Raw genomic sequence first — 26,218 nt, forward strand, 5'->3', positions numbered from 1 at the left:
ACCATCATATTACGGTCTATATTAGGGATCATCGACTAGATTCAGCAACGGGCCAAACATAAATACAAATAATTTCTATACTGCAAAAGAGACCGCAAGAAGAACAAAAACGTTATAATATTTGATTTAAAACATAATAATTTCAAATCTTGCTTCTATTTATATACGATCACATATGTCTCTGGGCAGATAAAATCACCTGCGGGCCAAATTGCATCTACACTGGATATTTTTTGTAAACGTACTGTTCAAAGTAGTCATTGTGCATAGAGTTGTATGGTTTGTTAAACTTTTGAAATCAATGTTTTTTCCTACTGAAACTTATAGATGATATTGGAGGGGAGCAGAGAGAAAATCTCTGAGCCATTTAAAAAAGTTTCAACATTGGCCAGCCCAGGAATCAGTGAAGCACATCAGTGAAGGAATGAGAAAAACCAGCGATCCCTGTTAGAAAAGTTACTGTTACTGCATAATTATGCATCCTGTCACAATTAACGCCCCATTCTTCCATTCACTTCCTTATACGTTGTCAGAAGGAAACTCCATAGAGGTTTTTGCGTTGCTAGCGATTGTTAGCAGTTGTCACAAATATCACCACCAAGGCCCTAGACTAGAATTCCCCCTTGGTATTTATCAACAGTACACTTAGAAAGAAAGTTGCTATCGAGAACCTTAAAGGGTTCTTCGGCTGTCCCCATAAGAGAACCCTTTGAATAACCTTTTTTGGTTCAACTTAGAACCCTTTTGGTTTCAGGTAGAACCCATTATACAGAGGGTTCTACATGGAACCCAAAAGAGTTCTACCTGGAACCAAAACATATGTAGCAAGGGTTGCCTCCCAAATTGCACCCTATTCATCATATAGTGCACTACTTTTGACCAAGGTCCAATTACAATTGCATTCTTGTTAGGAGTCTCCCGCTAGTTACATTTAGAATAGCTGGTATTGTATGAAAACCATTCCATGGACAATATTAAAAAAGGCCAAGAATCATGTATGCGGTGAAAAGTAACAAATTAATTTGAGTAAAACGTGTAATGACCTTTGGTAGCTGTTACTATACGGCCTTAGCTGTAATGAGCTCAACAGCTCTTAGAATTGACATGGGCTCTCCGAGTAAAGGTTGCCAACCTGTTCTCTCTCTCTCTCTCTCTCGTTTTCTCTCTCTCTCCGCAACCACATCTACCTTCCCTCCAACTCCTCTCCTTTGTTAGGAGTACCAGGACTACTCTGTGCTGGGACAGTTTGTGACCCGCTTCATGCTGAGGGAGACCTCCAGCCAGCTGCTCTCTCTCCAAATGTCCCTGCAGTGTGCTATGGAGGCCGTGGAAGAGCAGAGCAGGCCGGCACCGTAAGTCACAAGTGCTCAACACACCTAAACACTATGGCAGTAGCCATCTTATTACTCCGTACTCAGTCTCTGATACACAACGGCACCTCACGACTCAACACCACGCCAGCTGCACCTCAGTACTAAATACTATAGTACCATGCCACTACTAAACACTATAGCACCACCTCACTACTAAACACTATAGCACCACCTCACTACTAAACACTATAGCACCACCTCACTACTAAACACTATAGCACCACCCCACTACTAAACACTATGGCACCACCTCACTACTAAACACTATGGCACCACCTCACTACTAAACACTATAGCACCACCTCACTACTAAACAATATAGCACCACCTCACTACTAAACACTATAGCACCACCCCACTACTAAACACCATAGCACCACCTCACTACTAAACACTATAGCACCACCTCACTACTAAACACTATTACACCACCTCACTACTAAACACTATAGCACCACCTCACTACTAAACACTATGGCACCACCTCACTACTAAACACTATAGCACCACCTCACTACTAAACACTATAGCACCACCCCACTACTAAACACTATAGCACCACCTCACTACTAAACACTATAGCACCACCTCACTACTAAACACTATAGCACCACCTCACTACTAAACACTATAGCACCACCTCACTACTAAACACTATAGCACCACCTCACTACTAAACAATATGGCACCACCTCACTACTAAACACTATGGCACCACCCCACTACTAAACACTATGTCACCACCCCACTACTAAACACTATAGCACCACCCCACTACTAAACACTATAGCACCACCTCACTACAAAACACTATGGCACCACTTCACTACTAAACACTATAGCACCACCTCATGATGTTGACATTTGCCTAGCATATCTTTTCTCCGTGGTGCATCTTGGAGTTAACCACTTACTAGGAAGAATGGGGGTTGAGAGAGACACATACACATATACACACTCCTAATACAGCCTGATACTGTGTCTTCGTTTCTTTTCATCGGCAGTAGTGTCCTACGTGCTGCGTGCCCTTTAGGGTTTCTACCTTGCCCAGCAGGAGAACTGTCCCAGTCATACACTCCCTCAGCCCTGGGGATAGGTAAACAGTCTTAACCTGGAGAAAACAGCAACTCTCCATCCATCTACTCTGTCACACACAAACACAGAGGCACAAAGACTCAACCAGACTCAGATGGGCACACACACACACTTCATCTTTGATTTTGAAGTGTTAGTGTCACCACTGAGCAGTCAATACCATGTCCTACACTACCCATGGGGGTAATTACAATGTTGGGCTTGTTATTTGGAACTATCCACAAAATGGCTTCCACTCTTCTTTGTTGTGTTTTGGTTCGTTCGGCCAATGTGCTGCTGCTACCGCCTTCTGTCATCGTTCTTACCATGTTCTCTTCTTTTCTGATATTATTCTGATATTATTCTCTACAACAAAAAATATCTAGTTAACAGAAGAAAGGAAGACAAAATAAGGACAAAAGAAGGACAGAAGAAAAAGGAAAAGAAAGAGGACAACAAAGTGAAACAGTCAGCACTTCTATTGCAACTTCGTATTTCGTCGTCCTAACATAGTCTACACTGCTATCTGCCCAGCAGCTAGCCAGCTAGCAAACGTCCACCGTCTACCGAATAGCAGCACTGTAGAAACTATTACACTCAACTGAACGACTTGATTAGTGTAGTGTTAGCTAGCTACATAGTTGTCTTTGCTGTCTTCGTATCCAAGATAATTGTGTAGTTTAGAGCGTGTAGTCTTAGAGTGATTATCTTAATTTACCGAGGTTAGCTAGCCAGCTATTTGTCGTCCTTAACATAGGAGACACTGCTAGCTAGCCAACAGCTAGCCAACGTCTACTGAATAGAACTTCCGCACTCAACAACCCGGTCGCATTCCGCTTCGCTCCACAGGTAGTATCACATTTTCATTTCATTTCATTACAGCACAACGGTTTGATTTGTTTGATCGTAGCTAGCTACATAGCTAGCTACATAGCCGTCTGTGTATCAAAGATAATTGTGTAGTCTAGAGCGATTTTCTAGGTTAGCTAGCCAGCTATTGTCGTTCTTTTAACGCAACGTAACGTAATCAACACTGCTAGCTAGCTAGCCCCCGAATAGCAGCACTGTAGAAACTATTACACTCAACGGAACGACTTGATTAGTGTAGTGTCAACAACGCAGCCACTGCCAGCTAGTCTACAAAGTCAACAACGCAGCCACTGCCAGCTAGCCTACTTCAGCAGTACTGTATCATTTTAATCATTTTAGTCAATAAGATTCTTGCTACGTAAGCTTAACTTTCTGAACATTCGAGACGTGTAGTCCACTTGTCATTCCAATCTCCTTGCATTAGCGTAGCCTCTTCTGTAGCCTGTCAACTATGTGTCTGTCTATCCCTGTTATCTCCTCTCTGCACAGACCATACAAACGCTCCACACCGCGTGGCCGCGGCCACCCTAATCTGGTGGTCCCAGCGCGCACGACCCACGTGGAGTTCCAGGTCTCCGGTAGCCTCTGGAACTGCCGATCTGCGGCCAATAAGGCAGAGTTCATCTCAGCCTATGCCTCCCTCCAGTCCCTCGACTTCTTGGCACTGACGGAAACATGGATCACCACAGATAACACTGCTACTCCTACTGCTCTCTCTTCGTCCGCCCACGTGTTCTCGCACACCCCGAGAGCTTCTGGTCAGCGGGGTGGTGGCACCGGGATCCTCATCTCTCCCAAGTGGTCATTCTCTCTTTCTCCCCTTACCCATCTGTCTATCGCCTCCTTTGAATTTCATGCTGTCACAGTTACCAGCCCTTTCAAGCTTAACATCCTTATCATTTATCGCCCTCCAGGTCCCCTCGGAGAGTTCATCAATGAGCTTGATGTCTTGATAAGCTCCTTTCCTGAGGACGGCTCACCTCTCACAGTTCTGGGCGACTTTAACCTCCCCACGTCTACCTTTGACTCATTCCTCTCTGCCTCCTTCTTTCCACTCCTTTCCTCTTTTGACCTCACCCTCTCACCTTCCCCCCCTACTCACAAGGCAGGCAATACGCTCGACCTCATCTTTACTAGATGCTGTTCTTCCACTAACCTCATTGCAACTCCCCTCCAAGTCTCCGACCACTACCTTGTATCCTTTTCCCTCTCGCTCTCATCCAACACTTTCCACACTGCCCCTACTCGGATGGTATCGCGCCGTCCCAACCTTCGCTCTCTCTCCCCCGCTACTCTCTCCTCTTCCATCCTATCATCTCTTCCCTCTGCTCAAACCTTCTCCAACCTATCTCCTGATTCTGCCTCCTCAACCCTCCTCTCCTCCCTTTCTGCATCCTTTGACTCTCTATGTCCCCTATCTTCCAGGCCGGCTCGGTCCTCCCCTCCCGCTCCGTGGCTCGACGACTCATTGCGAGCTCACAGAACAGGGCTCCGGGCAGCCGAGCGGAAATGGAGGAAAACTCGCCTCCCTGCGGACCTGGCATCCTTTCGCTCCCTCCTCTCTACATTTTCCTCCTCTGTCTCTGCTGCTAAAGCCACTTTCTACCACTCTAAATTCCAAGCATCTGCCTCTAACCCTAGGAAGCTCTTTGCCACCTTCTCCTCCCTCCTGAATCCTCCTCCCCCCCCCCTCCTCCCTCTCTGCAGATGACTTCGTCAACCATTTTGAAAAGAAGGTCGACGACATCCGATCCTCGTTTGCTAAGTCAAACGACACCGCTGGTTCTGCTCACACTGCCCTACCCGGTGCTCTGACCTCTTTCTCCCCTCTCTCTCCAGATGAAATCTCGCGTCTTGTGACGGCCGGCCGCCCAACAACCTGCCCACTCGACCCTATCCCCTCCTCTCTTCTCCAGACCATTTCCGGAGACCTTCTCCCTTACCTCACCTCGCTCATCAACTCATCCCTGACCGCTGGCTACGTCCCTTCCGTCTTCAAGAGAGCGAGAGTTGCACCCCTTCTGAAAAAACCTACACTCGATCCCTCCGATGTCAACAACTACAGACCAGTATCCCTTCTTTCTTTTCTCTCCAAAACTCTTGAACGTGCCGTCCTTGGCCAGCTCTCCCGCTATCTCTCTCAGAATGACCTTCTTGATCCAAATCAGTCAGGTTTCAAGACTAGTCATTCAACTGAGACTGCTCTTCTCTGTATCACGGAGGCGCTCCGCACCGCTAAAGCTAACTCTCTCTCCTCTGCTCTCATCCTTCTAGACCTATCGGCTGCCTTCGATACTGTGAACCATCAGATCCTCCTCTCCACCCTCTCCGAGTTGGGCATCTCCGGCGCGGCCCACGCTTGGATTGCGTCCTACCTGACAGGTCGCTCCTACCAGGTGGCGTGGCGAGAATCTGTCTCCTCACCACGCGCTCTCACCACTGGTGTCCCCCAGGGCTCTGTTCTAGGCCCTCTCCTATTCTCGCTATACACCAAGTCACTTGGCTCTGTCATAACCTCACATGGTCTCTCCTATCATTGCTATGCAGACGACACACAATTAATCTTCTCCTTTCCTCCTTCTGATGACCAGGTGGTGAATCGCATCTCTGCATGTCTGGCAGACATATCAGTGTGGATGACGGATCACCACCTCAAGCTGAACCTCGGCAAGACGGAGCTGCTCTTCCTCCCGGGGAAGGACTGCCCGTTCCATGATCTCGCCATTACGGTTGACAACTCCATTGTGTCCTCCTCCCAGAGCGCTAAGAACCTTGGCGTGATCCTGGACAACACCCTGTCGTTCTCAACTAACATCAAGGCGGTAGCCCGTTCCTGTAGGTTCATGCTCTACAACATCCGCAGAGTACGACCCTGCCTCACACAGGAAGCGGCGCAGGTCCTAATCCAGGCACTTGTCATCTCCCGTCTGGATTACTGCAACTCGCTGTTGGCTGGGCTCCCTGCCTGTGCCATTAAACCCCTACAACTCATCCAGAACGCCGCAGCCCGTCTGGTGTTCAACCTTCCCAAGTTCTCTCACGTCACCCCGCTCCTCCGCTCTCTCCACTGGCTTCCAGTTGAAGCTCGCATCCGCTACAAGACCATGGTGCTTGCCTACGGAGCTGTGAGGGGAACGGCACCTCAGTACCTTCAGGCTCTGATCAGTCCCTACACCCAAACAAGGGCACTGCGTTCATCCACCTCTGGCCTGCTCGCCTCCCTACCACTGAGGAAGTACAGTTCCCGCTCAGCCCAGTCAAAACTGTTCGCTGCTCTGGCTCCCCAATGGTGGAACACACTCCCTCACGACGCCAGGACAGCGGAGTCAATCACCACCTTCCGGAGACACCTGAAACCCCACCTCTTTAAGGAATACCTAGGATAGGATAAAGTAATCCCCCCCCCCCCCTTAAAAGATTTAGATGCACTATTGTAAAGTGGCTGTTCCACTGGATGTCATAAGGTGAATGCACCAATTTGTAAGTCGCTCTGGATAAGAGCGTCTGCTAAATGACTTAAATGTAATGTAATGTAAATGTACCGCCTCTCTCTGTTATTCCTCCTCTATCTTCGTCAATTGTGACCAGCGCCATCGCTCCTTTCCTCACCTCTGACAGTTACCTTTCTTTTTTACTTTTATTCCTCTTCCTTTTCTCGTTCTGTCTGTTTTCAGGAGAGCGGTGGAGGTGGCGGAGCATCCCTCAGTGCAGAGAAACAGCAGACGATGTGGCCGCAAGTTTCAGAAGAACATGTGCCTCTCCCCTACCCACCCCTATTCAGGCATCCTCACTACAGGTAATATCAATGCTAGTGTAACTGCTGGGAAATGGCTAGCTAGTTAGTGGTGCGAGCTAGTGGCATTTCAATCGGTGACGTCACTCGCTCTGAGACCTTGTAGTTGTTTCCCTTGCTCTGCGAGGGCTGTGGCTTTTGTGGAGCGATAGGTAAAGATGCATCGTGGGAGGCAGCTAATGTGTTCCGAGGGGCCTTAGTTCGAGCCCAGATTGGGGCAAGGAGAGGGACGATAGCAAGACTGTTACATTAATGATGTTAACCAGGATCACTATTAGAACTAATTTAATAGGATCTATGTGGGTGTGCGTGTGTGTGTTTCTCTAGGAGTGGCCATGGAGATTGATGACCACTGGTGCTCCCAGATCAACAGGCTCCAGCAGCTATTGGACAAGCTGGAGTGGCAGGTACGGAACTGTCCTGGGTATATCTCATCCTGACCGCGCCTTTACGTCTCGCTCTATTGCTCCATGCTGCTCCTACCTTTCTCCTATCTCCCCTTTGTCGCTCTCTCTTACTTTAACTCCCTATGCTGTCTCTATCACCTATCTGTCTGTCTGTCTGCCAGCCAGTCTCTCACTCTCTCTGTCTCTTTCTAGTTTGTCAATCTACACTGCAATATCAGAGCAATTCATAACCTGCAGCATGTACCTAGTGCAATATCAATCGTCACCTCACAGATTCTCATTCCCTTTGCAGTGAGCTAATAAAATGGAATATTATAGCTTATTGCTTTGTCTCATGGTTGGATAGAAATAGAGGGTTGCCGATGTACAGGCAGGGGTTGGATATGAACTCTAGTCAGAATGTGTGTCAATGATGCAATGTATTGGATAATTATAGTATATACCCGCATGAGATAATTATATTCTAGTCAGACTTGGGTTCAAGTAGTATTTGTTTTCTTTTCAGATTGAGTTTGATTGAGCCATATGGGTGTGGTTTACACTTGGGACTATTCCATTGTGTCTGGAAAGCTCATACAAGCAGAGCTAAAGTATTTGGAAGAAAAAATGCCTTTTGAAACTGGGAATTATTCAAGTCCTGGTCAATGTGAGTTTGACCATTATAACTAGGTTTTCAATGGTCTTTTCAGGGTCCAAAGTTGGAACTTCTGAAAGAAGATACGCTGGCCAGTACATACAAATCTGTGAGTGATGACTGTTGTTTCTCTAAATTCGATTCAGTTCGATACAACTTTATTAATACCCTCAGGGGCAACTTAGGCCAGTCATTGGACTTTAACGGCACAGTTATCCAATAAAAGTACATCCGTGTAGCTCTTCTTTTTAAGTTTCCACATACACCCCATTTTTTACAGTGTCAATTTGTTTTTGTTTTTCAAAGTGGGCCGCACATGACGCAATCCAAAATGAATTCACATCAGCATCCGCCCCTGTGTGACTGTAACACCTGCAGAACACCTCCAATTTTTCACAGGAGCCCTTCAGATTTATCATTCGCACATTGAGTTTCCTCTCACAGGCAAAAAAAACAACACTTCCCTATCTGCTTCTAAAACCTGTGTCTTGCCTAGAGCTCGGGTACAGGAGCTCAGACGAGCATGTGATGTAATCTCACAAACACCTTACTGTTCCTGTCTTTCTTGCATTAATCTTTTCTTATTTGCCGATAGCTGTTTTTTTTAAATACCTTTTTTCTTGAGATAACTGATATCTGGTTGTCTTACCTACCTTAGTTGAATGCCCTGACTGTAAATCCTAAGTTATACCTTATGTACATAAGCAAGGCATCAACTAAATTAGCCACCTAAAGTGACAACCTTGCGTACTTGCTTTGAGGTCGCCATTTTTTGCAGCTAATTGTAGTTATTGCGTTGCTTAAGTTGCTCTGTAAAGGAGTCTAAGCTAAATGATCAAAATGTAAATGTATGTAAATGTTGTGTTTCCTTGTGGTCGCCGTGCCACAGAACATCCTGCTGGTGCAGACGCAGATGACGGCAACGGAGGACCTCGAGGAGTTCCAGAAGCTGCTCAAGAGCTATGTGGACGCCACGTCCAACCACAGCGACAACTTGCAGTGAGTCAAATCAAACAAATCAAACTTATTTTATCAAGCCCTTTTTAAAAAAATCAGTATAAAGTGCATTACAGTTACCCGGGCTTAGACCCCAAAAGCACAGGGGCTTGGCACAGGGCAATGCAGGGCACGCGACTAAGGCCAAGAGTTTTTCCTGGTCAAATCACCTGTCGTGGAAATGTCCTCTATTTACCAAATCATGGTAGCAAACCACACACACAAGTCAGAGTTAGTTATCAAAGTCCAACCGTAGAACCATAAACCAATCCTCCATATCAACAGGCATATATCAAATTGTCATTTAGATACAACCAATCCTGGACAAGATCACAGAGACACACTGACTGGCACACAGACATTGTGGAGCAAAAGATATGTTTACACATGATGACACTTTGACCTCTCCCCTCTCTGCGGCCCATGCAACTTAGTCTTGACATAGAACAGATAACTGCAACCCCGCCACAGTATTATACAAAAATACCATTCTGATGAGAAGTAACTGACACACATTTGATGAACATAAAACATCTTACATATGTTACCAACAAATTGTGATTCTTCCACGACACACCTTGGCAGGAAAGCCTATTCCTAGATGATAGAAAATGTCTCACTTATTGGGATTTTGTTCTATTTGATCCCAACGATGGCATGTATAATACTTTCCAAAAGTTCCTAAGAATTAGTGACAAACTTTTTCATAGGTAACACTGATTGATCCATTAAAAGACTTTCAAAAAAACAGCCACAGTTATGCATCATGATGCATTTGTGCCGTAGGAGCTCCTTTAATGCAAATGAGATCTTATTTACTGATTGGGCCAGATGCTAACTTCAACTCCCTTGCGCTCTTTCCTTTCTCTCTTTCTCTTTTGACCTCTCTCTCTCTCTCTCTCTCTCTCTCTCTCTCTCTCTCTCTCTCTCTCTCTCTCTGTCTCTCTGTCTCTCTCTCTGTCTCTCTCTCTGTCTCTCTCTCTCTCTCTCTCTCTCTCTCTCTCTTTCTTAGTGTGTCTATCCAGAAGCTCGCGGGAAAGTCGTGCTACATAATGTATGAGTTTTGGCAGGATCGTATCTCCTGGATGAGGTGTGTGTGTGTGACAGTGGCAGGCTGCTCATCTCGCTGATGGAAGCTCTCTCCACTGATGATGAGCAGATGGCCCATCTCATGTCATGACACACACATACACACCATTTCTCAGGGTTGATTCATACACACCAATATACAGTGCCTTGTATTCGGCCCCCTTGAACTTTGCGACCTTTTGCCACATTTCAGGCTTCAAACATAAAGATATAAAACTGTATTTTTTGTGAAGAATCAGCAACAAGTGGGACACAATCATGAAGTGGAATGACATTTATTGGATATTTCAAACTTTTTTAACAAATCAAAAACTGAAAAATTGGGCGTGCAAAATTATTCAGCCCCTTTACTTTCAGTGCAGCAAACTCTCTCCAGAAGTTCAGTGAGGATCTCTGAATGATCCAATGTTGACCTAAATGACTAATGATGATAAATACAATCCACCTGTGTGTAATCAAGTCTCCGTATAAATGCACCTGCACTGTGATAGTCTCAGAGGTCCGTTAAAAGCGCAGAGAGAATCATGAAGAACAAGGAACACACCAGGCAGGTCCGAGATACTGTTGTGAAGAAGTTTAAAGCCGGATTTGGATACAAAAATATTTCCCAAGCTTTAAACATCCCAAGGAGCACTGTGCAAGCGATAATATTGAAATGGAAGGAGTATCAGACCACTGCAAATCTACCAAGACCTGGCCGTCCCTCTAAACTTTCAGCTCATACAAGGAGAAGACTGATCAGAGATGCAGCCAAGAGGCCCATGATCACTCTGGATGAACTGCAGAGATCTACAGCTGAGGTGGGAGACTCTGTCCATAGGACAACAATCAGTCGTATATTGCACAAATCTGGCCTTTATGGAAGAGTGGCAAGAAGAAAGCCATTTCTTAAAGATATCCATAAAAAGTGTCGTTTAAAGTTTGCCACAAGCCACCTGGGAGACACACCAAACATGTGGAAGAAGGTGCTCTGGTCAGATGAAACCAAAATTGAACTTTTTGGCAACAATGCAAAACGTTATGTTTGGTGTAAAAACAACACAGCTCATCACCCTGAACACACCATCCCCACTGTCAAACATGGTGGTGGCAGCATCATGGTTTGGGCCTGCTTTTCTTAAGCAGGGACAGGGAAGATGGTTAAAATTGATGGGAAGATGGATGGAGCCATACAGGACCATTCTGGAAGAAAACCTGATGGAGTTTGCAAAAGACCTGAGACTGGGATGGAGATTTGTCTTCCAACAAGACAATGATCCAAAACATAAAGCAAAATCTACAATGGAATGGTTCAAAAATAAACATATCCAGGTGTTAGAATGGCCAAGTCAAAGTCCAGACCTGAATCCAATCGAGAATCTGTGGAAAGAACTGAAAACTGCTGTTCACAAATGCTCTCCATCCAACCTCACTGAGCTCGAGCTGTTTTGCAAGGAGGAATGGGAAAAAATTTCAGTCTCTCGATGTGCAAAACTGATAGAGACATACCCCAAGCGACTTACAGTTGTAATCGCAGCAAAAGGTGGCGCTACAAAGTATTAACTTAAGGGGGCTGAATAATTTTGCACGCCCAATTTTTCAGTTTTTGATTCGTTAAAAAAGTCTGAAATATCCAATAAATGTCGTTCCACTTCATGATTGTGTCCCACTTGTTGTTGATTCTTCACAAAAAAATACAGTTTTATATCTTTGTTTGAAGCCTGAAATGTGGCAAAAGGTCGCAAAGTTCAAGGGGGCCGAATACTTTCGCAAGGCACTGTATACAGTATGCCATCTGCAGTATAGCTCAAACTGATACTGTAATATTTGCGTTTTAATGTCTTTGCATTCAATAGTATGCGCATTTACATTTTCTCATAAATTGATGTGCATATCTTCAGTGCAAAGTCTTATTATGTAATGTTGTTTACTAACTAAGCCGTTCCACTATTCAATATTGTTAATAAGGACGGTTGTCTTACTGTCCTTATTAAGCTTGTTGCTGTGTTCCTGTCATTCCCAAGCCACCTGCAGTCCAATGCCAGTAAGAAATTCCAGCGCTGTGTCATTGATACATTGGAGGATTCCGAGCTTGTGTCTACCATGCTGCTCCCAGGTAAACTCACAGGTGTGTGTCCATGTGTGTTTGTGTTCGATTCAATACCTACCTATATTTACAGTATCACTTGTGTTTTCCTGCAAATGTTTTCACATTATTGCTCAATAGACCCAAAACCTACACAATAAAATGTCCTGAGGCAAGTACATCATTTCACACTCGTCTTTGAGCGATTACAGTAGCTTAAGTATGTCTTGGGAACAAGACATACTCCCTATGGCAGAGTTCCCCAACTGGCAGGATTCCCCAAATTTGGCCCGGGGTGATTTTGTTTATCCGCCCACCCCCCCCACACCGACATAAGACTGTAAAAACACCAGCCAATCAGCTGCAAATCATTTTCATTTTAGAAAACTGTTCCAAAGTGTTCCCACACATAATAGAGAGATCTACAGTTGAAGTCGGAAGCTTACATACACTGAGGTTGGAGTCATTAAAACTCGTTTTTCAACCACTCCACAAATTTCTTGTTAACAAACTATAGTTTTGGCAAGTCGGTTAGGACATCTACTTTGTGCATGACACAAGTAATTTTTCCAACAATTGTTCACAGACAGATTATTTCACTTATAATTCACTATCACAATTCCAGTGGGTCAGAAGTTTACATACACTAAGTTAACGGTGTCTTTAAACAGCTTGGAAAATTCCAGAAAATGTTGTCATGGCTTTAGAAGCTTCTGATAGGCTAATTAACATAATTTGAGTCAATTGGAGGTGTACCTGTGGATGTATTTCAAGGCCTACGTTCAAACTCAGTGCCTCTTTCTTGACATCATTTAGACCTCCATAAGTCTGGTTCATCTTTGGGAGCAATTTCCAAGTGCCTGAAGGTACCATGTTCATCTGTACAAACGATAGTAAGCATGTATAAACACCATGGGACCACGCTAATTGCTAATTGAGTGTATGTAAACTTCTGACCCACTGGGAATAAGATGAAAGAAAGAAAATCTGAAGTAAATAATTTTCTCTACTATTATTCTGACATTTCACATTCTTACAATAAAGTGGTGGTCCTAACTGACCTAAGACAGGGAATGTTTTGGCTCATCTCGCTCTAGGGACTCCTTGTGGCGGGCCAGGCACCTGCAGGCTGAGTCCGGTTATCAGTTGAACTGTGTTTTCTCCGACACATTGGTGCAGCTGGCTTCCGGGTTAAGCGGGCGGGTGTTAAGAAGCGCAGTTGGGCATCATGTTTCAGAGGACGCATGACTCAGCCTTCTATCCCGAGCCCGTTAGGGAGTTGCAACGATGAGACAAGATCGAAATTGGGGAGAAAAAGGGGGTAAAATACAATACAAATGGTTTCAGATGGTCTACAAATCATTTGTAATTGTTCCAACCCCCTGACCATCACCTCAAGAAATAACACCCCGCTGCTGAATCTAGTTGATAATCCCTGCCTTATGGGGGCAGACCCGGGTTCCACATTTTTATATTTTTATTTAACCTTTATTTAACTATGCAAGTCAGTTAAGAACACATTCTTATTTACAATGACTTTTGCAATTATTATTTTGGTTCCAATGTGCCAGGAAAGCTCAATCAAGCCCAAAAAGTATTTGAACCCAGGTCTTTTAGAATTGAATTGTTATTTACCCATTTTTCCCCAACTCAAATTAGACCTCTCTTTTTTTCCTGTAGCATCCTGGTGGATTATGACTGACTAACGAGCAGCAGACCATGTATCCCGCCCCCACATACACACAACACAACCTCAAGACAAGAAATTCAACATTTCATCCAAGTGTTTCGGTTCAAAGCTACCGGACACGGAAAACTGCATTAAAACAGCGTCTTGCGGCATCATTCTTATGTACCAGTCAAAAGTTTGCACACACCTTCTCATTCACGGGTTTTTCTTTGTATTGACTATTATCTACACTGTAGAATTATAGTGAAGACATCAAAACTATGAATAACACATATGGAATCATGTAGTAACCAAAAAAGTGTTAAACAAATCAAAATATATTTTAAATTTTAGAATCTTCAAAGTAGCCACCCTTTGCCTTGATGACAGCTTTGCACACTCTTGGCATTCTCTCAACCAGCTTCATTAGGTAGCCAAGAGTGTGCAAAGCGTTTGTGTTATTTCATAGTTTTAATGTCTTGACTATTATTCTACAATGTAGAAAATAGTACAAATAAAGAAAAAGCCTTGAATGAGTAGGTGTGTCCAAACTTTTGACTGGTACTTTATATACATAATATTTTTCTCTTTAATACTACTAGTCACCTAGAAATTTTAAGAAGTTGGCTTCAGCTAGCCGAGGTAGGTTCCCAATCTCCCAAACTCATAACTACGGTAGCTACCAAGGAGCTGTTTCAGGCTATCAATCAAGTTAGTTAGACAAGCTAGCTACTCTATCTTAACTGGCATGCCTGCTGGCAAGGTTGGTAGACTTTAAAAAAGCATGCAATTACTAAATGTGCTGAATAAGACTCAGATTCCTTTCAATCTTTTACCCATATTTTAGAAGTGATACAGAGAAGCATATTTAGTTTCTTTAAAAAAAAAATAGCCACCAGTTCAGGAGGTACAGACAGCATTAGGCATAATGATTATGGGTCTAGATTGCACAAAAAGCTGTTTCAGGTGTTTGAAAAATGCAAAAGTCTCCAACCCCCAGCCATGCTCAAGGTGAATGGCGCCCCTGCCATCGACTAAGACTGGTCATTACCGTAATGTGCTGTTTGTTTGAAAAAAAGGGGCAAAGCAAAAGCAGCAGACATGAAAGTGATTCGCAAAAGCCAATGGCGATTTTTTTTTACAGCTAGAATTCATCACATGGCTTGAATCAAAGACACTAGTTTAGTCATAGTGCATTTCAACAGCATGAAGATATTATGTAGTTACTGCAATATGATGCATGCTTTTTAATGACTTGCTAGATTTAACTTACTTATTCTTCAGTATAATTTAAGAGAACAACTGGGGCTAGCAGTTTAAAATGCATGCAGACCAACGTTTCACAGAGTCTCTGAAATGTGTCACTTTGCATTTTCGCTGCATAGCCTGAAGAGAATGTCTTTCCATAGATAGGAACCAAACTGTGATGTTGTGTTTTGAATGCTGAATGGTTCCTACTGTTGGGTGGCGGAGGTATTGATGTTGCACCCCGCTGCTTTGAGTGGGGGAGGTATTGATGTTCCACCCTGCGACGCAATCTTTTTATAGTTAGGTTTTCTCGTGGTTATGTTTGTTTGAGTTACGTTGCCCGTCTTTTTAAAGGAGTTTGTCCGAGATATTTTACCTGTTTAAAGAATGTATGTATAAACATAGATATATCGTAGTAATTCATTTTCCCCCAATTTTTCCATAGTTGAATTTATTTAATTTGGAAGATAATAATAATAAGAGAATCAGGCATATTAATGTGTATATGGATGTGTTGTCATTGCGCTTTTGTTGTTAATTAAGTATATTTTTCATGTAGAAATTCAACATATTAATTTTAATAAAAGTCAATGGCCAGTCAGCCTACTCGACTGTTTTGAATTTCTACTTTAGGTATACAGGTACACTTATTTAAAAAATAAGTTATATCTAGAACCTAAAAGTGTTCTACAAAGGGTTCTCCCATGGGGACAGCAGAAGAACCCTTTTGGAACCCTTTTTTCTAAGAGTGTACTGCCACCAAAAATTCAGAGATTTCCATACTCAACTATAACATCTTCCGTCAAGATAGAACTGCCAAAGGGGGAGGAGTTGCAGTCTACTGCAGAGATAGCCTGCAAAGTAATGTCATACTTTCCAGGTCCATACCCAAACAGTTCGAACTAGTAATTCTGAAAATTACTCTCTCCAGAAATAAGTCTCTCACTGTGCCACCTGCTACCGACCCCCCTCAGCTCCCAGCTGTGCCCTGGACACCATTTGTGAATTGATTGCCCCCCATCTAGCTTCAGAGTTTGTTCTGTTAGGTGACCTAAACTGGGATATGCTTAACACCCCGGCAGTCCTACAATCTAAGCTCGATGCTCTCAATCTCACACAAATCATCAAGGAACCCACCAGGTACAACCCTAACTCTGTAAGCAAGGGCACCCTCATAGACGTCATCCTGACCAACTGGCCCTCCAAATACACCTCCGCTGTCTTCAACCAGGATCTCAGCGACCACTGCCTCATTGCCTGTATCCGCTACGGTGCCGCAGTCAAACGACCACCCCTCATCACTGTCAAACGCTCCCTAAAACACTTCTGTGAGCAGGCCTTTCTAATCGACCTGGCCCGGGTATCCTGGAAGGACATTGACCTCATCCCGTCAGTTGAGGATGCCTGGTCATTCTTTAAGAGTAACTTCCTCACCATTTTAGATAAGCATGCTCCGTTCAAAAAATGCAGAACTAAGAACAGATACAGCCCTTGGTTCACTCCAGACCTGACTGCCCTCGACCAGCACAAAAACATCCTGTGGCGGACTGCAATAGCATCGAACAGTCCCCGCGATATGCAACTGTTCAGGGAAGTCAGGAACCAATACACGCAATCAGTCAGGAAAGCTAAGGCCAGCTTCTTCAGGCAGAAGTTTGCAACAAAGCCTCCTTCACTCACGCTGCCAAGCTTACCCTAGTAAAACTGACTATCCTACCGATCCTCGACTTCGGCGATGTCATCTACAAAATCGCTTCCAACACTCTACTCAGCAAACTGGATGCAGTTTATCACAGTGCCATCCGTTTTGTCACTAAAGCACCTTATACTATCCACCACTGCGACTTGTATGCTCTAGTCGGCTGGCCCTCGCTACATATTCGTCGCCAGACCCACTGACTCCAGGTCATCTACAAGGCCATGCTAGGTAAAGCTCTGCCTTATCTCAGTTCACTGGTCACGATGGCTACACCCATCCGTAGCACGCGCTCCAGCAGGTGTATCTCACTGATCATCCCTAAAGCCAACACCTCATTCGGCCGCCTTTCGTTCCAGTACTCTGCTGCCTGTGACTGGAACGAATTGCAAAAATCGCTGAAGTTGGAGACTTTTATCTCCCTCACCAACTTCAAACATCAGCTATCTGAGCAGCTAACCGATCGCTGCAGCTGTACATAACCTATTGGTAAATAGCCCACCCATTTTCACCTACCTCATCCCCACAGTTTTTATTTATTTACTTTTCTGCTCTTTTGCACACCAATATCTCTACCTGTACATGATCATTTATCACTCCAGTGTTAATCTGCAATATTGTAATTATTTGCCTACCTCCTTGTGCCTTTTGCACACATTGTATATAGACTCCCCTTTTTTTCTACTGTGTTATTGACTTGTTAATTGTTTACTCCATGTGTAACTCTGTGTTGTCTGTTCACACTGCTATGCTTTATCTTGGCCAGGTTGCAGTTGCAAATGAGAACTAGTTCTCAACTAGCCTACCTGGTTAAATAAAGGTGAAATAAAAAAATAAAAAATAAAAGGTTATTACTCTCGACTAAGTCTTTTAAAGTCCACTGTAGTTGAAAGCGATAACACATTTAGAAACTTCATTTCAAGAGCATATGGCAGGCTCACATCAAGCACAGCACTTTCTTTCCATATTGTCAAGACTTGCCAAGAAAAACGATTAATTTTAACCTCATGAATAACGGTTTGTAAGATATGACATAAAAAGAAGCAACACCATTTGCATAGAAATGAATATGGCTGGGAAATAGCTTGATAAAAGCCCTCGTCTCTCCTTGACAGTGAAATTAGTTTGAGTGTGTCGCTGTTGAAATCATTGTCAAGTACTTCATGCTCAGATGCGGTGTGGTCATTGTGTCGTATGTATGGTATATGGAGAGAGGCTATTTGATATGTATTGAGGGCAAACCTGTAGGGCCGGGTTTACCGCACACAGATTAAGCATGTTCAATGGAGATTCTCCATTCAAAGTGCTTTTTAATCCATGACTAGTCTTAATCTGTGTCAGGGAAACCGGCCCAAAGAAATACAATACAAATAGGGACACGTTTCCGGGACACAGATTAAGCCTGGTCTTCAACTAAAAAGCAAACTCAATGGAGAATATTGAAAACGCTTTTTAGTCCAGGATAAGGTTTAATGTGTCCAGGAAACCGCCCCATAGTTCTGTTAATTCTGTGAGCATACCTTTGGTGGCATCATATACTTTGTATCATATCTTTTGTAGTGTGTGTGTGTATGTGTGTACCAGAAGTCCTCACAAGGATAGTGAAAAGGACAAATCTGATGAAATTTTTCCGGTCCCCACAAGAAAAAAAGGCTATTTTAGGCTTAATGGTTAGGTTTAGGGTTTGGGTTACAATTAGGGTTAGAATTAGCTTCAGGGTTAAGGGTTAGGTTTAGTTTTAGGGTTAGGGGTTTAGTGTTAAGGTTAGGGTAGCCTCATTGCAAACCAAAAAAGGGAAGCCTGGGGAAGTTCCATGGCAGAAATCAGTTAAAGAGGGGTCGGAACCCAGTGTAAATCAGTGACACGTCCAACCAATCAAATGCCTTGTTTGGGCAGAGCTCCAAAGGTGCATGCTAACCAGATTAGTGCCGTAGGAGCAACAGTGCACGAGGACAATTTATTTTTAACAAAACGAAAAAGTACTGTTGACAAAACATTTTAGAACGTTCGCAGCACGCTGTTTTTCACAGCCTTTCTCTGTTATTTCTAGATACGCTAAAGCTGCAGCAAGAGGGGAGAAATGGTCCACAATGCCAGCCATATCAATATATATATACATATATACATGTATATATATATATATTTTTTTAATCTTGACGTTTCTGAAGTGATATTTGGCTGTAAAGGCTAGCATGAGGGCTCGCATGAGGGACAAAAAGTAGCTCGCTACTTCAATTTCTCTCACGATTATAAAGCCAACAGCATATTATTGACCTAAACGGTTCACTATGTTAGCCCAGTTACTAGGGTTGCAAAGGGTCGGAAACTTTTCCATGGGAAGTTAAGCCCGGGAAGTTTTGGGAATTTTGCTTAAATTCATCAAAAGAAGTTAGCTTATAACATTGAACCTTTTTTGTGGGATACACAAAAGGCAATTCTCGGTCTTGTGGCATATATTGGTTAAACTATCCCCAATTCAACCTCTGCATGCACAGTGCATTCTTCCATCACATGTGCAGTGCACTCTCCCATCACATGTACAGCTGATTCTCAAGATTTTGCACACTAATGAGATGCTATTGAGCCCACACTTAACTATGTATCTGTACATGGAATTGCATTTTGTTTTTTCAACACTTTACAGAAAAAAGACACAGGCACTATCTGATGTGTGTAGACAATTCACTGCAGCTAATGTAGAAGGAAAAGCTACAAACATTTGCAAATACTGTGCCAAATCATATGTGAAGAATGCAACAAAGATTCAGATTCATCTGGCCAAGTGGATAAAGTTCCCTCAGCGCTCACAACAAGCAACCTCTGACAAAAGTCCTTCTACTTCTATTCGAGGTGAACATTATGAATCAGACCCCTTATCAATAGCAACAGCTCATGGTCCTCCTGGAATCAGAAGTTTTTTTAAAATGTTTTTGACTGGAGGAACATAGTCAGAGAAATGCTGATGAATGCCTTGATTGAGCTGTGTATGCAACTGGTTCACCTCTGATGCTCACAGGCAATGTGTATTTGGAAGAGATTTCTGAATGTTCTTTGCCCAGCATATACCCCTCAACCAGACATGCTGTATCTACTCTTTTGCTGGATGCAGTTCAACAGAGTTCAAGTGAAGGTCAAGCAAATCATAGAGAAAGCAGACTCTGATGGGTGGTCGAATGTTCGTGGGCAAGGAATAATTAACTACATCATTTCCACCCCTCAACCAGTATTCTACAAGAGCACAGACACAAGGGACAACAGACACACCAGTCTCTACATCGCAGATGAGCTGAAGGCAGTCATCAATGACCTTGGACCACAGAAGGTATTTGCACTGGTGACAGACAATGCTGTGAACATGAAGGCTGCTTGGTCTAAAGTGGAGGAGTCCTACCATCACATCACACCCATTGCCTGTGCTGCTCATGCATTGAATCTGCTCCTCAAGGACATCATGGCACTGAAAAAAATGGATACACTCTACAAGAGAGCCAAGGAAATGGTTAGGTATGTGAAGGGTCATCAAGTTATAGCAGCAAACTACCTCACCAAGCAAAGTGAGAAGAATAAGAGTGCCACATTGAAGCTGCCCAGCAACACCCATTCGGGTGGTGTTGTCATCATGTTTGACAGTCTCCTGGAGGGGAAGGAGTCTCTCCAAGAAATGGTCATATCACAGTCTGCCGATATGGACAGCCCCATCAAGAGGATCCTCCTGGATGATGTATTTTGGGAGAGAGTGGTAAGCAGCCTGAAACTCCTGAAACCTATAGCAGTAGCCATTGCACGGATTGAGGGAGACAAAGCCATCCTGTCTAATGATCAGACTATTCTTGCAGTTGTAAGAGAAGAAACACATACTGCCCTGCCCACTTCACTGTTGCTCCAAGCAGAGGAAAATGCAGTTCTGAAATACATCAAAAAGCGTGAAGACTTTTGCCTGAAGCCCATACACGCCGCAGCGTACATGTTGGACCCCAAGTATGCTGGCAAGAGCATCCTGTCTGGTGCAGAGATCAACAAGGCCTATGGTGTCATCACTACTGTGCCTCTCCACCCTGGCCTGGTTGAGGGCAAGGTTCTTGGCAGTCTGGCGTAGTACCCTTCCAAGCAAGGGCTTTGGGATGGAGATGCAATATGGCAGTCGTGCCAACATATCTCATCAGCCACCTGGTGGAAGGTACTTTGTGGATCTGAGGCTCTTTCCCCTGTTGCCTCCATCATCCTTCAAATCCCACCAACATCAGCCGCCTCAGAGCGCAACTGGTCCTTGTTTGGGAACACACACACCAAAGCACGCAACACAAGGGTTACAAAATTGGTGAGCATCCTGGCAAATTTGAGGCTTTTTGAGCCTGACAACAAGCCATCCTCAACAAGTTTGGAAAGTGACAGTGAAGGTGAGGCCTCAGAGTCATGTTCAAGGGGTGGACATTGAAGAGGTCCAGGGAGAAGACATGGAAGCCTGAGAGGAAGACAACCAAAGCTTTAGTTTCTAGACTATCATTTTATGTTGAAAACGTTTTTGGGAGATGCGATGGATAATTTTTTCTGTTAGAAGGATTTATGTCTACTTATGATAAGGTAAATACAGTGGGGAGAACAAGTATTTGATACACTGCCGATTTTGCAGGTTTTCCTACTTACAAAGCATGTAGAGGTCTATAATTTTTATCATAGGTACACTTCAACTGTGAGAGACGGAATCTAAAACAAAATCCAGAAAATCACATTGTATGATTTTCAAGTAATTAATTAGCATTTTATTATATGACATAAGTATTTGATACATCAGAAAAGCAGAAACTAATCTTTGGTACAGAAAACGTTGTTTGCAATTACAGAGATCATACGTTTCCTGTAGTTCTTGACCAGGTTTGCACACACTGCAGCAGGGATTTTGGCCGACTCCTCCATACAGACCTTCTCCAGATCCTTCAGGTTTCGGGGCTGTCGCTGTGCAATACAGACTTTCAGCTCCCTCCAAAGATTTTCTATTGGGTTCAGGTCTGGAGACTGGCTAGGTCATTCCAAGACCTTGAGATGCTTCTTACGGAGCCACTCCTTAGTTGCCCTGGCTGTGTGTTTCGGGTCGTTGTCATGCTGGAAGACCAAGCCAAAAACCCATCTTCAATGCTCTGAGGGAAGGAGGTTGTTGGCCAAGATCTCTCAATACATGGCCCCATCCATCCTCCCCTCAATACGGTGCAGTCATCCTGTCCCCTTTGCAGAAAAGCATCCCCAAAGAATAATGTTTCCACCTCCATGCTTCACGGTTGGGATGGTGTTCTTAGAGTTGTACTCATCCTCCTTCTTCCTCCAAACACGGTGAGTGGAGTTTAGACCAAAAAGCTCTATTTTTGTCTCATCAGACCACATGACCTTCTCCCATTCCTCCTCTGGATCATCCAGATGGTCATTGGCAAACTTCAGACGGGCCTGGACATGCGCTGGCTTGAGCAGGGGAACTTTGCGTGCGCTGCAGGATTTTAATCCATGAAGGCATATTGGGTTACTAATGGTTTTCTTTGAGACTGTGGTCCCAGCTCTGTTCAGGTCATTGACCTCATGATCATTGATGCCCCACGAGGTGAGATCTTGCATGGAGCCTCAGACCGTGGGTGATTGACCGTCATCTTGAACTTCTTCCATTTTCTAATAATTGCGCCAACAGTTGTTGCCTTCTCACCAAGCTGCTTGCCTATTGTCCTGTAGCCCATCCCAGCCTTGTGCAGGTCTACAATTTTATCCCTGATGTCCTTACACCCTCTCTGGTCTTGGCCATTGTGGAGAGGTTGGAGTCTGTTTGATTGAGTGTGTGGACAGGTGTCTTTTATACTGGTAACGAGTTCATACAGTTGCAGTTAATACAGGTAATGAGTGGAGAACAGGAGGGCTTCTTAAAGAAAAACTAACCGGTCTGTGAGAGCCGGAATTCTTACTGGTTGGTAGGTGATCAAATACTTATGTCATGTAATAAAATGCTAATTAATTACTTAAAAATCATACAATGTGATTTACAAATGCTTTGTAAGTAGGAAAACCTGCAAAATCGGCAGTGTATCAAATACTTGTTCTCCCCACTGTATATCCAATACAAAAAAATATCTATATTTAAATGGCATTAATATTAATTTACAGATATTTCCATTAATTCCCATATATTCCTATATATTCCCGTTAATTCTCACTGCAAGTTTCCAACTCTGAATATTCCGCAAATTGTGCAACCCTACCAGTTACTTGCTTATCAAAGGTCAGTGACACATAGACAGTAGCCTACATGGTTGTTCTATCTATGGGAACAACCAGGGCCATAGCTAATATATGAGGGCACCAAGGACTATTTTCAAATGACGGAAAATATATAATCTTTTATTTGTATGTACATATTTATATTTTGATCAAAATATAAATATGTACATACAAATAAAATATTATATATTTTCCGTCATTTGAAAATAGTCAAAGCAGTAAAAAAAAAATTCTAATACATCTTTTTTTATAATAATAATAAAAAATATATATTTTGTACACAATAAAGGCAATCTAAATATTGCTCCCAGCGTTTCTCAAAGCTCCGAACGCTTATATTCTTGATCTGACTGAATTCTAATCACGCCTGCATGCCATATGGTAAAATTGATTTACATAGCTGACATACACACGAGAGAGAGAGAGAGACGATCAAAACTTCATCACTTCAAAATGTACAAACAAGCTCACTCGTATGTAAAGATCTTAGTCTAAAAAGAAATAGATCATTGAGTAGTAATGAGTAGGCTGTTATTACTAAAGAATCATTTCAGGTGAAGACAAAAAGAATCCATACCAGCAGTGGCTAACCTTGTTCCAACTGATCCCTGATCTACTGGGTGAGCAGACTTCTATTCCAGCCCAGCAATCGCACATTCATTCGATTTGCTAAATTAAATCAAGTGTGTTTTTGCTGGGGCTGAAACAGAACCCTGCATAACCAGCCTGCTCCAGTCTGTGTGATGTTTAAATGTATTTATTTTTTGTATACAACATTTGGTAACATATGTAGGCCTACACATATAGGATATATACCCTTAGTCTCTCAAGACATTCCTTGGGACCTCTCTCTTCATCTGCAAACAGGATTCCTTAGCTTTCCATATCTGAGGACAGAAAACATCCCAAAGAAACAGGCTTCCTTCAAATTGGACAGCACTGAATATTATGTTGCTTTTATCACTCTGTCCTCAAAAGTTTTTAAATAAATAAAATGTGTTTTTAGCAAAGATTGGCATATGTTTGCATCTTTACAAGAAGAATGTGTTGTGACTGCATTTTTTAAATACAGAAATTAGCAGAGGTGTGCTTCAGAAATAGCAACTTGGATTGATTGTGACGATGGTTGCATTTCCGTGAATATGGTGCAAATGTATGCTCAAGACATGTCATCCTCGTGAAGAAGCAGGATCATTTTAGATGCCTGAACAGGTCAAATCATTTGGCCTGCTGGGGATTTCATGAGTCGAATTTAGCCCATTTTCGATCAGACACACGACGACGAACATTACATATCATGTAAGGATATCTGTTGAAAATATACTTTTTTATATGGATACATAAAATGAGCGGGTAATGACTACAGATATGAGACATTTCTGAAAATATGTGGATTCGTTCATGCGTAAGTACAAATGTTTAGATGCAGTATGTCAGAATGTTGACACACCCTTTCCGGAGTCAGAATATTCTACAGGTTTTGTACGTAAGCAGGTCTTGAACGTATTTTACCCCAGATATCTTCCCAGACTCATACGGTTGCAGCGAAGTCCGGATTGGATGCATGTAGAAACTGTCCCATTATACAGAATATCCTAGCTCTGTATATGAAATGAAGAGTGCGTATCTGGAGTATGTCTACACTTTATATCTAACAAAACATATGTGTGTGTATATGTGTGTGCGTGCGTGCGTTCCGTGTGAAATTAGCTAATGTTAGAAATCTATGGGGCATTTAGAATGCATGTCTCCCTTCATTATCATGAAGTTGCTCCACAATTACTCCATAATATCCTGAGTGTACTGTACAGTGCCTTTAGAAAGTGTACAGTGCCTTTTTGTGTTACAGCCTGAATTTAAAAATGGATTACATTTGAGCTTTTTTGAATCTCCCCTACACACAATACCCCATAATGTCAAGGTGTAATTTTCTACATTTTTACAAATTCATAAAAAATGAAAAGCTGAAATGTCTTCAGTCAATAAATATTCAACCCCTTTGTTATAGCCTAAATCATTTCAGGAGTAAAAATGTGCTTAACAAGTCACAATACGTTGTATGGACCCTGCAATAACAGGGTTTAACATGATTTTTTAATGACTACCTCATCTCCGTACCCCACACATCTGTAATGTCCCTCAGTCGAGCAGTGAATTTCAAACACAGATTCAACCACAAACACCAGGGAGATTTTCCAATGCCGCGCAAAGAAGAACACCTGTTGGTAGATGGGTAAAAAAAAAGCACAGACATTGAATATCCCTTTGAGCATGGTGAAGTTATTAGTTAGACTTTGGATGGTGTATCATTACTCCCAGTCACTGCAAAGTTACAGACGTCCTTCCGAACTTAGTTGCTGAAGAGGAAGGAAACCGCTCAGGGATATCACCATGAGGCCTATTGTGACTTTAAAACAGTTATAGAGTTTAATTCCTGTGATAGGATAAAACTGAGGATGGATCAACAACATTGTAGTTACTCCACAATACTACCTAAATGAAAAAGCATAAAGAAGGAAGCCTGTACGGAATAAAAATATTTCCAAAACATGCATCCTATTTACAAAGCACTAAAGTAAAACTGCAAAAAATGTGGCAAATTAATTCACTTTTTGTCCTGAATACAAAGTGTTATGTTTGGGTCAAATCCAATACAACACATTACTGAGTACCACTATCCATATTCTCAAGCATAGTGGTGGCTACATCATGTTATGGGTATGCTTGTAATCGTTATGGACTGGGTAGGTTTTCAGGATAAAAGATTTACGGAATGGAGCTAAGCACAGGCAAAACCCTAGAGGAAAACTTGGTTCAGTCTGCTTTCCACCATATACTGGGAGATTAATTCACCTTTCAGCAGGACAATAACCTAAAACACAAGGCCAAATCTACACTGGAGTTGCTTACCAAGAAGACATTGAATGTTCCTGAGTGGCCGAGTTACAGTTTTGACTTAAATCTACTGGAAAATCTATGGCAAGACCTGAAAATGATTGTCTAGCAATGATCAACATCCAATTTGACAGAGCTTGATGAATTTTGAAAATAA

At 42.9% G+C, this 26,218-nt stretch overlaps 1 protein-coding gene across 10 annotated transcripts in view; it reads left to right on the plus strand.

The window, feature by feature from the left end:
- LOC118388945 (N-terminal EF-hand calcium-binding protein 1-like) overlaps positions 1-15,819 on the plus strand; it is a 62,306-nt gene extending 46,487 nt beyond the window's left edge. The window contains exons 6-13 of one of the 10 annotated variants that reach the window (XM_052527261.1): positions 1,216-1,352; positions 6,992-7,113; positions 7,438-7,517; positions 8,207-8,260; positions 9,041-9,150; positions 10,160-10,237; positions 12,211-12,343; positions 13,982-15,819. In XM_052527261.1, coding sequence (XP_052383221.1) covers positions 1,216-1,352; positions 6,992-7,113; positions 7,438-7,517; positions 8,207-8,260; positions 9,041-9,150; positions 10,160-10,237; positions 12,211-12,343; positions 13,982-13,999 — 732 coding nt within the window. In that variant the 3' untranslated portion in view covers positions 14,000-15,819. The remainder of the gene's footprint in view (positions 1-1,215; positions 1,353-6,991; positions 7,114-7,437; positions 7,518-8,206; positions 8,261-9,040; positions 9,151-10,159; positions 10,238-12,210; positions 12,344-13,981) is intronic. The other 9 variants (XM_052527262.1, XM_052527263.1, XM_052527264.1 and 6 more) reach the window with 9 other exon arrangements.
- Positions 15,820-26,218: the final 10,399 nt, after the last annotated feature.

This window comes from Oncorhynchus keta, chromosome 10, assembly GCF_023373465.1.
Source record: "Oncorhynchus keta strain PuntledgeMale-10-30-2019 chromosome 10, Oket_V2, whole genome shotgun sequence".
Taxonomy (NCBI): domain Eukaryota; kingdom Metazoa; phylum Chordata; class Actinopteri; order Salmoniformes; family Salmonidae; genus Oncorhynchus; species Oncorhynchus keta.